The 15,250-nt window shown below is 60.6% G+C and overlaps 1 protein-coding gene across 1 annotated transcript; it reads left to right on the forward strand.

The window, feature by feature from the left end:
- The first annotated feature begins 163 nt into the window (after positions 1–163).
- On the forward strand, positions 164–15,120 carry AQP1 (aquaporin 1 (Colton blood group)). The gene is made up of 4 exons (XM_026019126.2): positions 164–1,867; positions 11,736–11,900; positions 12,155–12,235; positions 13,026–15,120. The coding sequence occupies exons 1-4, from the start codon at positions 1,478–1,480 to the stop codon at positions 13,203–13,205; spliced, it is 816 nt and encodes a 271-aa protein (XP_025874911.1). The 5' UTR covers positions 164–1,477; the 3' UTR covers positions 13,206–15,120.
- Positions 15,121–15,250: the final 130 nt, after the last annotated feature.

Consider the following 15,250-nt stretch of genomic DNA (forward strand, 5'->3'; position numbering starts at 1 on the left):
CAGAATTCAGGGATGTCCTTTCCTGGCTGGGCCTCGATCTGCCAGCTGTAAAATGGGGAGACGCCAACACAGCCGTGGGGGACCGGGGAGGCGGGCGGGAGGTGGGAGGAGAGGCCCAGAGAGGGCCGCTCCCTCCCGGGCCTGGCCTCGCCCCCCTCCCGGCCCCGCCTGGCTGCTCTTGCCCTCACTGCACACCGCCTGGGCAGGCCGCCGGCAGGAGCCCCCTGCCTGGGGGAGTCCGGGCGCCTGCACAGCTTACCGGCTGCTGTCGGGCCTCTGGCTGGCGGCGTGCAGGGCAGGGGCTGGGGGCAGGGGTCTGCGGGCCGGCCTCTTCCCCACCCACCCCACCTTTCCCCTCTTGCATCGTGCCTCTGCTGGTTCCAGTGGCGTCTCCTCTGTCAGGTTTGTCTCTTCCCGTCTCTGCTCCCTGGCTGTCTCTCCTCCTCAGCCTGGCCTGAGATCTCGCTCTGTCTCACTTGCCCTTTGACTCTGTCTCTCTGCCTCTCCCTTTGTCTTGTGTCCTCTCTCCTTCCCTCGTCTCTGCCTCCGTCTCCAGGCTAGCTGGCCATTCCTTCCCTCTCCCCTCTGTGGTCTGCCAGCATGCAGCCCTGGAGAGGAAAATCCTGAACTGCCTCTGTTTTCTCCACCTGCCCTGATTTCGTTGGTTCTAATTGCTCCAGAAGCAATGAGGGCTCCCAGAGTGGCTACTAGCCTATCTCGGGCCTGCCCTTGACCACAGAGTGCAGGGTGGGCCACTGACAAGCTCTCTGTGCCTCCTAATGCCTCTGTGTCCCCATCAACTGGGCCTGGCCAGTGGTACTGGGCCCCTGGGGCATCCCTAAGGTGACATCTGGTAGCCAGGCCTGGGCCAGGGTGTGGGAGACCCAGAATGCCCCTGGGGACCCCTGGACCTGTGCTGTCCAGACTAACGCCACTCCGGGATGGGATGGGATGCCGGGCCAGCAGGATCATGGTGCCCCACTTCTCGGGAAGGCAAAGTCCACCTGCGGAGTCCAGCCCACCCACCCTGCCCCATCCAGAGCTTCTGGCTCTGCCCGTGGACACCCCTGAGCTCTGCACATAGGGCGGGGACACCTGGATTTCTCTGGCCCCCTGAGTGGGGCCAACTTGGAGGAATTTCCCAAAGCCTATTAGAGCAGTGGCTGCCTCCCGCCTGCCTCCTGCCTCCTCGGGCTGGGCAGGGCTGAGGGCGGAGGGAGAGAGGGAGGGAGGGGGGAGAGGAGGGAGGGAAAAAAGTTGGCAGGCCGACAGCAGAGCTGTGTCTGCATCCATCGCTGAGAGGAGGCCCGTGCAGTGCGGGGCGGGCCAGGAGCAAGGAGAGGCCTTCCTCCCTTTGTGCTCCCCCCCCTCCTCTCCTCCCCCCGGGCCCTATAAATAGGCCCAGCCCGGGCTGTGGCTCAGCTCTCGGAGGGAGTCGAGCACCAGGCAGCGGTCTCAAGCCAAGCCCCCTGCCAGCATGGCCAGCGAGTTCAAGAAGAAGCTCTTCTGGAGGGCGGTGGTGGCCGAGTTCCTGGCCATGATCCTCTTCGTCTTCATCAGCATCGGTTCCGCCCTGGGCTTCAACTACCCGGTGAGGAACAACCAGACAGCAGGTGCGGCCCAGGATAACGTGAAGGTGTCACTGGCCTTCGGGCTGAGCATCGCCACCCTGGCCCAGAGCGTGGGCCACATTAGTGGCGCCCACCTCAACCCAGCTGTCACGCTGGGGCTGCTGCTCAGTTGCCAGATCAGCATCCTCAGGGCTGTCATGTACATCATCGCCCAGTGCGTGGGGGCCATCGTGGCCACTGCCATCCTCTCAGGCATCACCTCCTCCCTTCCGGACAACTCTCTCGGCCGAAACGAGGTATGTGGGGTGGCCCCAGGTGCTGGGCTCTGGAGCAGAGCACACGCGGCGTAGGTCTCATCCTCACCCATTGTGCAGATGGAGACACTGAGGAGCAGAGAGGGCACGAACTGGCTGGAGGTCATGAGGACTTGGGGCTGGAACTCAGCTACACCTGCAGCCCGGAGCCCGTTTCCTACCAGGCACCATGGGAAGCCGAGACCCAGAGAATTATAGTCCGGCCAGTGTCCCCTGCAGGCTTCTATCGTGGGGAATTAGCTCTGGAGGCAGCTACCATTTGGGGGGGCAGCAGCTCCTCACCCCTCGGCTGTAGCTTCTAGGTCCCCGCTCCGCCTGTCCGGGGAAGCCAGCTCCCTCTTCCTACAGCCTGGACTCTGGGGACACGCTGCCCGCTGTCCCCAGCCCCCCGAAGCCAGGTGCCTGGCACATTGGCGCGGGTCAGCAGCTGCATGAGCAGGACCCATGGGCGGCCACACGGACCCTCAGCCCACCCCACATTCACACAGGTCACCAAACAAACTGCCTTCAGGGAAAAAGCCCCTCCTGCTCCTTGGTCCCCGGAAGTTAGACGAAGCTGCGGGGTGGCGGGGGTGCGGTGGGGGCAGGTGAAAACACTCTCTGGCTGGTTTGCAGGTGGTTTTCCTGGATTACAGTAGGGGTGGTGGCCAGGGTGGGGACATCTCGCCTCCCGTCTGGGCTCCACTCTCTGTCGCCGGGCACCGTGAGGTGTGGCACGTGTGCTTGTGTGTGTGAACCGTGTGTGCACGTGGATGCTGGCATGGGTCTCCGGGCTTGTGTAAGCTGTGCGCTCCCGTGGGTGTCTGCGAGTCTTAGTGCAGCCGTGTGAGTGGGTGGCGGGGCGGGGGGTGCGTGTGTACCTGTGCATGCCCACTGCCCTTGGCCCCAATGGGGTCCGGGCCGGGGGCACTAATGGTGAGCAGATGTTGGTGAGTGGGTGGCAGGCTGCTGCAAAGAATTCCTCCCGGGCCGCTTAGCACAGCTAATTGGCCGTTGGCGGCAGTTGCCTGCTGTCGCAGACCTGGGCTTTTCCAGACCCTCGGCCAAGTGCAAACTCAGACCCAGCCCGGGCCACCGCACAGCAGGGGGAGGCTTGGCCTGAGAGAGGCTGAGGAAGGCTCGGAGGGTGCCTTCCCGGGACAGGGGAGCGGCGCACGAGCACACGGGAGGAACCAGATCTGCAGAATAGAGGCTGCCCTGCACATGGGCAGGGCAGGCGGGGGGGGGGGGGGGGGGGGGGGGGGGCGGGGAGGCAGGGTCCCAGAGACGGCGGCCCGGGATTATAGCGATTGTTGTCCCGCTTCCCAGCCAAAGTTCAGATCCTGGCGCTGCAGCTGCGGGGAGGCTTGGTAAGGCCTGGTGCAGAGGGCAGCTGGCGAGGCCTTGGCTCGGGGTAGGGGGGATTAGCACTTCTTGTGTCACAGTGACACCTTACCTGGCCCCCTCACGGAGCCAACCGCTGCTCAGCCCAAGATTGAAGATTAGCCCGCGGGCTGGAGTTTAGACTTTAGTCGGGGAAGAACGTGGTGGCCGAGGTGGGTGGAAGGGAGAGAGCTCCGGCAGGCTCTCCAGAGGGGCAGGGCCAGGTGACCCCGGGGAGTGCCCCCCGGGTGGGGTCAGGTTCAGCTGCGGCCGGCTTGGTGGGCAGGGCGGGCGGTGGCAAAAAGGTGCCCGTTGGGGAGGGGTTGAATGTCCGCAGGCCCCTGCCCTGTCTTGACCCTCCTTCTCCAGGGACAGGCAGGACAGGCATCTGTGGGCAGATGTCGAGTTCTGACTCGGGCATCACGGGTAGGTGCCGGGAGGGTGGCCGCCTACCGTGGCATCTTCGTCTGGCCACAGCCTGCTCCAGTGTCCCTTCCCTGCTCTGGCCTCCGTTTTGCAGAGTCGCCCAGATGCCTGGCTGGGCGGTTGGCAGCTGGGGGAGATAAAGGGACAGGCTCCTGCCAGGGACAAGCACGCAGGGCTCACGTCCTGTCTGCTGCTAACCTGTTGCGTTTCCCGGAGCTGAGGATCCTGAGACTCCAAGAAGGAGCCTAGGTCTTTATAGATAATTCCTGGCCCTGCCTAAGCCACCAGCAAGCTCACTCTGGGGACTTGTGTTTATCACCCTTCCCAGGAGGGTCTGGCTAAGAGGAGCCCACGGGGGGCCTCGCTGACCATAAGATTACTGAGTGTTGTGGTGGGGTGCAGGCACTGTCCTGTCTACACCAGGGAGGTTTGGGGTTCCAAAGTCTGGGCCTAGAAACAGAAAGCATCTCTCCCAGGGCTCCTGTCAGACACTGGACCTGCGATGTGAAGGCATCTGAAGTTCCTGGCAGGTGGCCCCGATGCCTCAAGAGAGGCAGAGACGGGTCTCTGCAGCAAGTGACACACTTTTTCCCCCAGGCTCAGAGGGAGGCTCCCACAGCCCCTTGGGCCCCGGGCCCCACCCTGGCCCAAATCTAGGTGGAGACCTTTGTTGGCATGGAGATTCCTCAGAAAAATAGGGAAAGAAGAGGCAGGAAGCGGTTGGGGTGAGTCAGGGGGTGTCCCCCGGGGCATGGTGGGGACAACTTTCTTCTCACTGAGTCAGGGCTTAGGATACGCCCTGGAGAGATCACGGGCCTCTGTCCAGCCTGGAGGATCCCGGGTGGTTCTAAGAGCCAAACCTCGATTTCGACCCAAAGTGAAGAGCGTCGGAGGCAGGGGTCGGTGGCCCCGTCTGACCCTGCCCTAGTCAGAGGCTGCCGCGCTTCATGCCAGCACCTAGCCTGTGTGGCCCAGTCCATCTGTGAAACAGGGACGGGCAGGGCGTGGCTGGGCGCTGGGAAATGAAAGACGCTCATAGCCAGCTCTTCTTATTCTTCTCCTGACTCCCTCACCCATGCTCCCTGTTAACCAGACTGGGGCCGATGGGGGCCCCCAGGGGCTGAGTCAACCAACCAGCTCCCTACCCCTGGACCGACCAAGGCCCCTGGCGGGGAAGATAAGCCCCACGCACAGCTGCCCACGATATGGGGCAGGAGGCAGGTGTGATAAGAGGTGTCAGGGCGGCAAGAGAACGTCTGCTTTTGAGCAATGAGGAGGGCCAGGAAGGCTTCAGGGAGGAGGTGCCACGGGAGCCTGAATGGGAGCCCAGGAAAGGGGCTTCCAGGCGGAGAAAGGGTGTGAGCACAGGCAAGGTGGCAATGGGAGGTCAGGGTGGCCGATGGGTGGGGGGACCCGTGGGAGGCTGCGGCTCTGGAGAGTGGAGGGCTGGGGTTCGGGCCAGGGTCTCCCTGTGTCCTAGAGGGGACTGGATGCCTGGCGGTCCCCCAGCCGGTGATTTCAGCACCCCCCTGGCAGGGGGGTGGGGCGGGCTCAGGCCTTCTCTCTTTGGGGTCTTCTCTCAGCCCTGCTGATTCTGGGCCTGAGCCTGGGGACCGCTTCTCTCTGCTACATCGGGGCCTGACCTCAGCCCTAAACTCTCCCCTTCCCCAGTTTCCTGAGGCTCGGTTTCCCCAACCACAGAGTGGGCGGGTCGTCCCTTCCCTGTTGGCCCCCGTCGCCTGCATGGGCCCCGAGTTCTTCCAGGGTTGAGGCCCCCCCGCCCCCCAACCTCTGCAGCCTCCTCCAGGGCTGGGGGTAGCTTAGGGAAAGGAAGGCCAGTTTTCAGATGGACGTGCCCGGAGAGGGGGCTGGGGGCTGGGTGGTGGTGCCATAGCCGGGACCTATAATTACTGTTTCCAGCCAGAACCAGATGAGGGGGAGGGCGTAGAGAGGCAGGAGCTTTGTGGTGGAGACTTCCCTCACCACGGAAAATTCTGAGGCAGTTTCCCCTGTGAGGGCCCTTGGAGCAGCCTCGCCAGCCCTATGCGGCCCACCCCAGAGCTCGGCCCTAACCAGGGCTCACTCCGGGAGCCCCTGCTCTGAAAGCGCAATGCCCTGCGAGGGACGTGCCCCGCTGGAGCGCTCAGTCTGCGGGGACTCGCCTTCCCCCCCGGCCCCCAGGGCACAGCCTCCTGCTCACACTGCTCAGTGCGGACAACTCCATGGAGCACCCCCACCCAACCTGAGCTCAGCCCGAGTGCTCCCCACTTTCTCTGGGGCCCCACCCAGTGGGGGTTCCTTCAGCATTAGCCACCAGGGCTTCCCCTAGGCAGGTCAAACCTGCCTCATGCCCACACTGTGGGGACTGGCTCAGGGAAGCTTTCCCGAAGAGCCCCCGTTCTTGCTGGCGGTGCCTCCCTGGGGGCCGTGGTCCCTGCCCTCTGGAGGCACCAGTGGGTCTGGGGGCTCCTGAATGGCCAGGTCTGAGTCAACACGCTTGCAGGTGTGGGGAGGAAAATGTCATGGCCATTGTCCCCCCCAGCCAGGGCTCCTCCCCAGAATGGTGTTGGGGGGGCTCTCCTTGCCCCACACTGGTGCTCAGGGGGATAAGCAAGGGACTGTCTTCATATAACCAAGGAGCTGCAGTCCTGTGGAGTTAAAACCCCCAACTCAAAAGATGGCCAAAAAGACTAGAAAATGCCCCATTCCCATGAGCAGCTCCTCTCAGGGCCTGAAATCCCACCCCTTGGGCAACTGGAGAGGAACAGATGTCTGCTCGGTGCAAGGAGCAGTTTGTATCTGGGGAGGGGCCACAGAGGGCCCACAGGCTCCCTGTCCCTGGGGGGGCGCACAGGTGACCTATATGCCGCTGGCCGCTCTGGGAGGGAGGACCTGTGACAGGCTGTGGGCCACACTGAGAGCCCGGTTCAGATGGCTCTGCGGAGACCCTGGCTGGGAGGGCGACAGCAGGTCCTGGGGACTGGGGGGCATCCTGGGTTACCGTGCGGGCCAACGCTTCCATTTTACTGATAAGGACACAGAGGCCACCGGGGCACTGAGATTGTGCGGTTGCATGGCAGATCAGGGCAGGGCAGGCCCATGCCCCCAGCCTGCCGCCCGGCCCTAGCTTCTACACAGGCGCGCTCTCTCTCTCTCTCTCTCTCTCTCTCACACACACACACACATGCACGGCACCTGGGCACACACACAGGTCCCCGTAGAGCCACTCAGCCCTGCGGTCCTAGGAGGGTGGTGGTAGGTGCTCCTCAGTGGAGCCTCTTCCTTTCCCTGGCAGGAAGATGGGGTCTGCCCTGGAGCAAGGAAAAGAAGGAGGGAGGGAAGGAGAAGCCATTGCTTTGTGTATTATTCCTTGTCAGGAAGATGAAGTAGCTTCTGGGAGCCAATGAGGGCCCTTTGAGACCTGCAGCTGGCTGGCTGTCCCTCAAGGGGACCTCCTTCCCTTCCCTCCCCCGCCCCTCTCTGCAGGCAGTGGTGGCACCTGTGTGTAACTGTGCGATGCCAAGGGACAGGATGGCACACCCAGAAGTGCCACCCAACACGCAACACGGTCAGGCAGGGCCACATTCCACACAGAGACACCCCCTCCCAACCCTGACACACTGAGCCCACCGTGGTAAGAGACGGCACCTGTGTGATCGGGATTCTCAGAGACAGGTGGGCCACCAGGGCCCATACACGACTAGCTTGTCTGGGTGTCCACATGGGCCAAGAGAGAGAGCAGATATTCTCGAATTTGGGGTGCAGGGCTTTACTTATTTTCCTTACATCAAGCTTGGTAGTCAGGTGGCTCAAATCCTCCCTGTTGGCGCTCTTTATATTGTCTGACTGCTTTAGTCTATCTGTTTCTAAGAGAGGGGTCGGTAAACTCTTTCGTGCTGGTGGAGGATTGATCAGATTCGCCTTAAAACTGTCAATTTTTGTCATTTGGGGGAGGCTGTCTTGTTCGGTGCTTATAGGTTTAGAATTCATGCAGCTCTTTGATAGACTTTTCGTTCAATTATGATGCAATAAGCCTCTTAATGTCTAATGAAAAAGAAAAAGAGAGCATCCCACCTGGACCCATAGGATCAGCCCCAGATCCTGCAGATACCAATCTACAAAGATCCACAGAGGCGGGCAAGGGCATGGCTACCCAGAGGTACCTGCGCACAGGAACACCTAGGAAGGGGTGACACGAGGGACCCACTAAGGTCCCCCTCGCTGTGAGTGCTGAGTCCTGGAGGCAGTGGGCGAGCAGGGCAGGCTTCAATGTCTCCCTTCCCCTGTTCTTCAAAACTGGATGCTCAGAGTGCAGCCAGGCTTGGTTCTGGAACCTGCTGTTGTTCCCCAAGGGTGGGACACCAGGGTGCCCAGGTTCTGAGTGGGGGCCCTGGGCCTAGGGAGCTACCTTGGTCATTCTGTCCACGGGCAGCAGGGATGGGTCGAGGCGTACTGTCTAGAGAGGTTGGCCCTGCCATGTACACAGCCCCTGCCCCTGTCATGCTGGAGCCTGAGTCACACTGGCAGCTATAGGGCCATCTTCCACTCGCTCCTCAGTCCCAGCTAGGAATAGCCAGGTCCCTTGGCTGGACCTGTAGATAGTCAGGATCCTTGACTGGGACAAGGATCCTGGCTTGCTTTCCTTTTTTTTTTTAAATTTATTTATTCATGAGAAACCCAGAGAGGGAGAGAGAGAGAGAGAGAGAGAGAGAGGCAGAGACACAGGCAGAGGGAGAAACAGGCTCCATGCAGGGAGCCTGATGTGGGACTGGATCCTGGGACTCCAGGATCATGCCCTGGGCCGAAGGCAGGTGCTAAACTGCTGAGCCACCCAGGGATCCCCGGATCCTGGCTTTCTTAATTCCTCCTGGGGACTCAGCCTCCTCATCCATTATCTCACAGAGGCTTGCACGGGCTGCCCCATAAGACCCACAAAAACTAATGACGGCCTGTGGCCTCCCAGCCAAAAAGCAAGTAAACCAGCCCTGAACCCAGAAAGCTTCCTCTAAACAGGCTGCCTCTAAACAGGGTGGAAGTTCTAGAAAATTAGCATTATCTACTACTTCGGTCACTACCCAGCTAGTATCCCCTCTGAGGTCTAGGCAGCGAGACAGGAAGGTCTGTCCTCGCCAAGCTTCCAGGCCGGGGGTCCGAGGTACCCACAGAAAAGGCAGGAGGCTTACTTCCCTGCAAGAGTTGCAGGCAGTTCAGGGACAGTGTGATGACATAGCCGCAGAAAGTTCCAGCCAGGGGCCGGAGGAAGCTTCTTGGAGTTGGTGGGGTTTGAAATGGGCCTTGGGCATGAGCTTACATGGGTAGGATGTGAAAATGGAGGCCTTGCTTCTTTCTGATGCTTCAGGTTCCATGTGGGGATTATCCTGTGGTTCACACTTGTATTCATAAAACTGATTGTTTTGTTTTTTTAATTTTTTTAAAATTTATTTATGATAGTCAGAGAGGGAGAGAGAGAGAGAGAGAGAGAGAGAGAGGCAGAGACACAGGCAGAGGGAGAAGCAGGCTCCATGCACCGGGAGCCTGACGTGGGATTCCATCCCAGGTCTCCAGGATCGCGCCCTGGGCCAAAGGCAGGCACCAAACCGCTGCGCCACCCAGGGATCCCCTGTTTTGGGTTTTTTTTTGAAGGGGGCTTAAGTAGTGACCTATAAGGCCTAGGCTGGGCAAAACGCCCTGGGGATGTGCAAACATATACATATATATTTTAATAATAAGTGACCACAACTGAGATTAGCCCTATTTAAGCAATTGCTTCAAATTTAATGGATTATGCACAGTAACATGTTTTGAATTTTTACCTGCTTTTTCCTGGACGTCAAGTGTCAACAGACCCCTAACTATCCCTCTCAGTTCTGAATTATCAAGTCTGGCCAGATGTAAGTCACACAAGTGCATTGGTGGTCAGAAGAGAAGCGGTCGGTAGACGCTGAAGCAATCGGGGAGGCTTCCTAGTGGTGGTGGTGGTGGTGAGGGGTTTTAGGAGAGGAAGTTCGCCAACTCCATGTGGTTCTGAGCTAAAGGCTCTGGGTGGTCAGGAAGGGGTTATAACCCAGGGTTCCCCGGGGAAGGTGGAACCCTCTCCGCTTCCTGTGGACTCAGAGTGCTGGCCATGGCATTGGCCCCCTTGTTCTGCTCACTTTGCATGAAAACCTGTGCCTTTGGGCAAAGCAGGGGCCGGGGTACTCAGACTTGGTTAAGAACTGAGGGAGGAGATGAGCTTGCCTAGGCCACGTCTGTGAGATGGTGGCGATGGGGGAGGAGAGGCGGTAGGAGCCACGTAGAACCAGGGCTGGTTTCAGGACTCCCACCCGCGAGCAATGAGGCTGAGCCTGGGGAGCAGAGGAGAGGGAGCAAGAAGAGGAGTGTGCGGCAGGTGTGAGCGTGACGGGCATCTGTACAAGTCGGCCCTGTCTCACCGGCCTCTCCTCCACAGCCCGTCCTCGCTCCAGGCAGGCCTCACTCGGGTCTCCACAACCCTACGCAGGGTCCTTCCCCTTCTGGTTGTCCGTCCCCCCCCCCCCCCCCCATCCTGGGAATAAGGTGAGAAAGAATCAGAACAAAGCCACAACTGTCCTGGTCCCTCCCACCTCTGCAGCCCTTCCCAAACGCCCCAAGACCCTCCCCACCCCCACTGCCTTTGAAACTCCAGCCATTCTGGAAAGTGGGTGGGGGAAAAGCTATTTTACAGATGGGGGAAACTGAGGATCAGAAAGGCCATGGCTGTGGCATCAGCAAGTCGGAGAGTCAGGACCTGAACACAGGGCTTCTGCCCCTATCACCCAACCTTGGGATGGGAAGAGAACTGGGCATTGCCCAGAGGGCTGGCCGGGCTGGGGGGGGTCACAGCTCTGGGGTCCGCCAGGAAAGGCCTAGAGCTAGGGCTGCCTCACAGGGGAGGGGATGTGAGTCACTTTCCCTGTGGCCCAGGACTGCAGACAAAAGCGGGAAGAGAATTGTTCTTATAAGATGGCCTCAGGGTGGGGCTGAGAAAGCTCGGGGGTGGGGGAGTGGGGCCGAGGAAGGCCCCCCACCTAGGGTTTTATAAAATGCCCTCTGGCTTTGGAGGACCCCCTCCTTCCCCCTTTGCCCCTGGGATGAGACTTCAAGCTCAGGCTCCTTGGGACATAGCAGCTCTGCCTGGGCAAGGCGGCCTACGTGGCCGCATCCGGGCATCTCTGCCAGTGGGTCTCTGCCCATGCAGAGCAGCTCCCCTGTGCGGGTGCACCTGGCCCCTGAGACCCCCCCAAAGGGGAGGGCGAGGGGGCTCCCTGGCGAGGGGTCTCCCTGGCGCAGCTGCAGGGGGAGGAGGGCTCGGGTGACCTCACAGCAGCTCCCATTCCCTTCTTTTTCCATGAGTCATGTTTCTAAAAGTGGCCCAAGAGCAAGTGGCAGCCAGACGGTAGTGGCGGGGCCGATGTGGCCAGGGAGAAGGAGGGGGCTGGTCCAGGAGGGAGAGGGAGGGGAAGACGGGGAGGGCAGAGAAGAAATGGGAGAGACGCAGAACCAGGGGAGGTGGGGTGAGAGGCAGAGGGCCGGAGAGCAAGGGAGAGAGGCCCAAGGAGAGAGGGGAGGGGATTTCAGATGAGCAGGGAATGGGGTGGAATGTTCTGGACTTTTGGGGTGTGAAGCAATGTGTCCAGGTGGACCCTCCCACCCATGTGCTCCGCTCCCATGAGCATCCCTGCCCGTGTCCTCCCACGCGTGGGGCTCGCCCCTTGCCTGGGCACTCTGCTACCCCGAGGTCCTCGGGCCGGCTGGAGCCGGACTCAGATGCCCGGCCTCATCCCAGGCTCCCCTCGCCTCTGGGCAGAGCTGCAGGTGCAGGCAGGTACCAGAGCTGAGTGGCACCTCCTCAAAGGTGTGGACGGGGACAGAGCCTGGTGTTGGCTGCCAGCAGCATGTGCTTAGGTGGGCCTGGCCCCCTCTGCGCCCACCGGGGGCTGATGTGATGGGCTCTGAGGGCACTGAGGTGCCTGGGCCTGGGGGGCCTGGGACACTGTCCCCACCCCGCCTGCTCACGGAACCTTGCTGTTTCCCTTCCCTACAGCTGGCCCCTGGTGTGAACTCCGGTCAGGGCTTGGGCATCGAGATCATTGGCACCCTGCAGCTGGTGCTGTGCGTGCTGGCCACCACGGACAGGAGGCGGCGTGACCTCGGGGGCTCGGGTCCCCTGGCCATCGGCCTCTCTGTGGCCTTGGGACACCTGCTGGCGGTGAGTGTGGGGTCTTCCCGGGTGGGGATGGGGAGAACAGGGCCAGGCACCCTGTCATGGGCAGGGGTGCGGGGGACAGGGTCCTGCTCTGAGAGGGCAGCGCAGGGACCTCCTGACCATCTTTCTGGGTCAGTGTGCCCCCCTCTTTCGGGGTCTGATTGTCACCTCCTTGTCTTCTCCCTGTGTGTCTCTGTGTCTCCTCTTCCTGTCTCTGCTTCTCTGCCCCCTCTGGCCTCCTGCCCTTGCCCTTGCAGATCGACTACACAGGCTGCGGTATCAACCCCGCCCGGTCCTTCGGCTCCTCGGTGATCACACATAACTTCAAGGACCACTGGGTAAGGGGGCGCAGGGATGTCCCCTGGACGTGGTGGGAAGGTTTGGTGCTGAATGGCAGTTCCAACTCCACCCTGCGGCGTCCTCTCCCATCACAGAGGCTCTGGGAGACAGACAAGGCCTGGAAATGGGGACAGCAAGGCCTGACATGGGGATGGTGGGGGGTCACACCTCAGGCCGGGAGGTTGCCTGCCCACATCCCAGCAGCGTGGCCATGAGAGCGAGGCCGGACCGTGGCTCTGCCGCTTTCCCACTCGGTGTGACGTGGGCAGGCTGCTGGCCCTCCTGGTGCCTGCATTCCCTGAGCGGCAAAGTGGGGTGTCGTGGCGCCTCCCTCCCTCCCGGGTGGCCTCTGGGACAAACTGCCTCACCACCTGTAGGTTGAGCTTAGCGCAGAGTCAGTGCTCGATGGATGTAGCGTCCTTAACTGCCGAGGTTTCTTTTTCAGGCCATACTCTATCGAACCAGACACTCCTGTGGCCCTTCTGAAGCTGAGGAGGTTGGGGCAGGGGCCACCCTCAAGAAGGGGCTGGTCTAGTCACACCAGGCCCCCTGGGCTGGGGCACACAGAGGCAAGGAGCGGCCCACTACCAGAGCCCTGGCTTGGGCCAGCTCTGGGGTCACTGGCATCAGGACACTGGGGTTTGGCACTGCCTGCCCTAACCCCAGGTGTGGGCGGGAGGGAGCCCGTGCAACAAGGTGGGGCGTGGGGGGCGCCGGTCGTCAGGGCAGGTGTCCCAGGAGAGGAGGCCTTCCGTGGATGCCCTCTGAGCAGGCCTGCTCTGTTCCTAGATTTTCTGGGTCGGGCCGTTCATCGGGGGAGCCCTCGCAGTGCTCATCTACGACTTCATCCTGGCCCCCCGCAGCAGCGACCTCACGGACCGCGTGAAGGTGTGGACCAGCGGCCAGGTGGAGGAGTATGAGCTGGACGGCGACGACATCAACTCCCGGGTGGAGATGAAGCCCAAGTAGAGAGGCCCTGGCCCGGGCACCCACGCGGGGGTGGGCAGGGGCGGGCGGAGGGCGGGAGGGGTGCAATCACGTCCTAGACACTCTGACAAGCTGGCCAACGTCACTTCCCAACCAGTTCCCTCCGGAACTGCGTGGTCAAGCCTGGTTTGGGGCTGTTTCTATCACTTTCTTTCTCTTTCTCTGTTTCCTGGCCTCTGGGCTTCCTGGGAACCAACATTTACCGATCACTCACTCCCTTGAAGTCACAGAGGAAGTGAAAGAGAGGGACCCACCCTGCTAAGCTGTCCCCTCAGAGTGTGACGGAAGGTGTGCCAGAAAGTCCTTCTCATCCCAGAGTTGCTCAACAGCTCACCTGCTCCAGGTGTCTCGGGCCCCACTGTTACTGCTTTGTGCCTCTGGCCGCGGCCCTCCTTCTTCTCGAACATGCACTCTGCACCCAAGGGTGCTTAGAGGGGAGGAGCCCCCGGGAGGTGCAGTGGTAGGGGGCAAGGGGCAGATGGGCTTCATTCTTGCAGGCTGGCCTCCAGCCCCAGCTCCACGCCCAGACTTGCTGCCTGATCTTGGGATCATCCGTTATCTCGGGGACCCCAGTGACGTCATCTGTAGAGTGGCAGGGACAGGAGAGCTCTACGGGCCCGAGGCCTCTCTATTCTGTAAGCGTAGATACTCCATGCGTTCTAGAAGATGTAGTACGGACCAGCACCTCTTCTTCCACTTGCCCTGGTTCTTTCCCAAGTGCAGAGCCTTGGTTTACGTCTGTGTGAACACACGGCCATATGCATACATGTTTCAAAGCAGAGATCAACAGACGGTCCAGGCCATGAGAGGCCCCTGTTGCCAGGAAAGCAAGGCTGACCCCTATGCCGCAGGGACAGGGTTGGCTCTCGCAGAATAATCCAGAGGGAGCCCGAAGGAGGAGCACCCATGTTCCTTCATGGGGTTTTAGTTGGCCTTTCCCACGTATCATTGCATCATCTCGATCATCATTTCATTCTCTACTTCCTCCTGCCAGTGTAGACCCCGGTCACGCTCATGCAAGTGTGTGTTGGTTATCTGAAGCCCCAAGCCCAAGGACAGATGACCACGATGCGGATCAGCCCACAGAGGCAAATGTCCCTTGCTGGACCCTTAGCCGGGGGACGTGGTTTCTAAGCCCCCAGCTGATGCTGAGAGGCGAGGAGGAGCAGATTCCCCCCTTATTGCTGAACTCCTGGCTGGAGGCATGTGGGGCAGGGGGGTGACCTGCCCAGGCTCCCCGTGTGACCCCAGGCCACAGCCTTCCCTTCTCGTTTGCCTGGATGGGACATTCAGCCTTGGCCTGATGAAGTAGCTACCAATACAGCCCACGGACCCCTCAGAGGACAGAGTCTGCTTTGGGGGCAGCTGTCTAGATGGTCTGTTCAATCCCATCAGGGCCAGAGCAGGTCTCCCAGCATGCCTGTCGCCATGATGGTGACAAAACCCAAGTAACTCCATCTGCAGATTATCTGGAAGCAGCAGGACAACCAGGTAACACTTAATGGTCACCGACCCGTCATGACATCGACACACTCTCTTCTCCATTCCCTAGCAGGGACTTCTAGCTCATTTAACAGATAAGGAAACTGAGGTCCAATGTCCCACAGTGAGGTAACGACTTGGCCAGGCCTAGCAACCAAGGCCATGTCTCTGGCTACTCCCTGGACCACGAGACTGACCCCTCTTACTCCCAGCTGCTCGGTTTCTGCCTGCGTGGTGGTCAGGAGCCAGAAGGGGCGAGGCTTGTGCTGGAGGGGAGAGGGGGGCAGACCCGCTTCCTGCCTGGTTCTGGCTGCTGCGTGCCAGACCTTGCATCTGTCTCTCTGCATATATGTCTCTTTGGAATCAAAATTTCATTATATGTTAAGAAAATAAAGGAAAATGACTTATAATGTCATCTAGGCCTCCAGTAATTTTTCCTCTTTGGGTACCGCGTTCCTACAAAGGATCTCTGGGTTGGAGGGGAGATTGGTACCATTCTAGGGACCCCCACCTCTTGCCCTAAGGATTCCTGGTTTCAGTGGGTG

This window comes from Vulpes vulpes, chromosome 7 (genome assembly GCF_048418805.1).
Source record: "Vulpes vulpes isolate BD-2025 chromosome 7, VulVul3, whole genome shotgun sequence".
Classification (NCBI taxonomy): Eukaryota; Metazoa; Chordata; class Mammalia; order Carnivora; family Canidae; genus Vulpes; species Vulpes vulpes.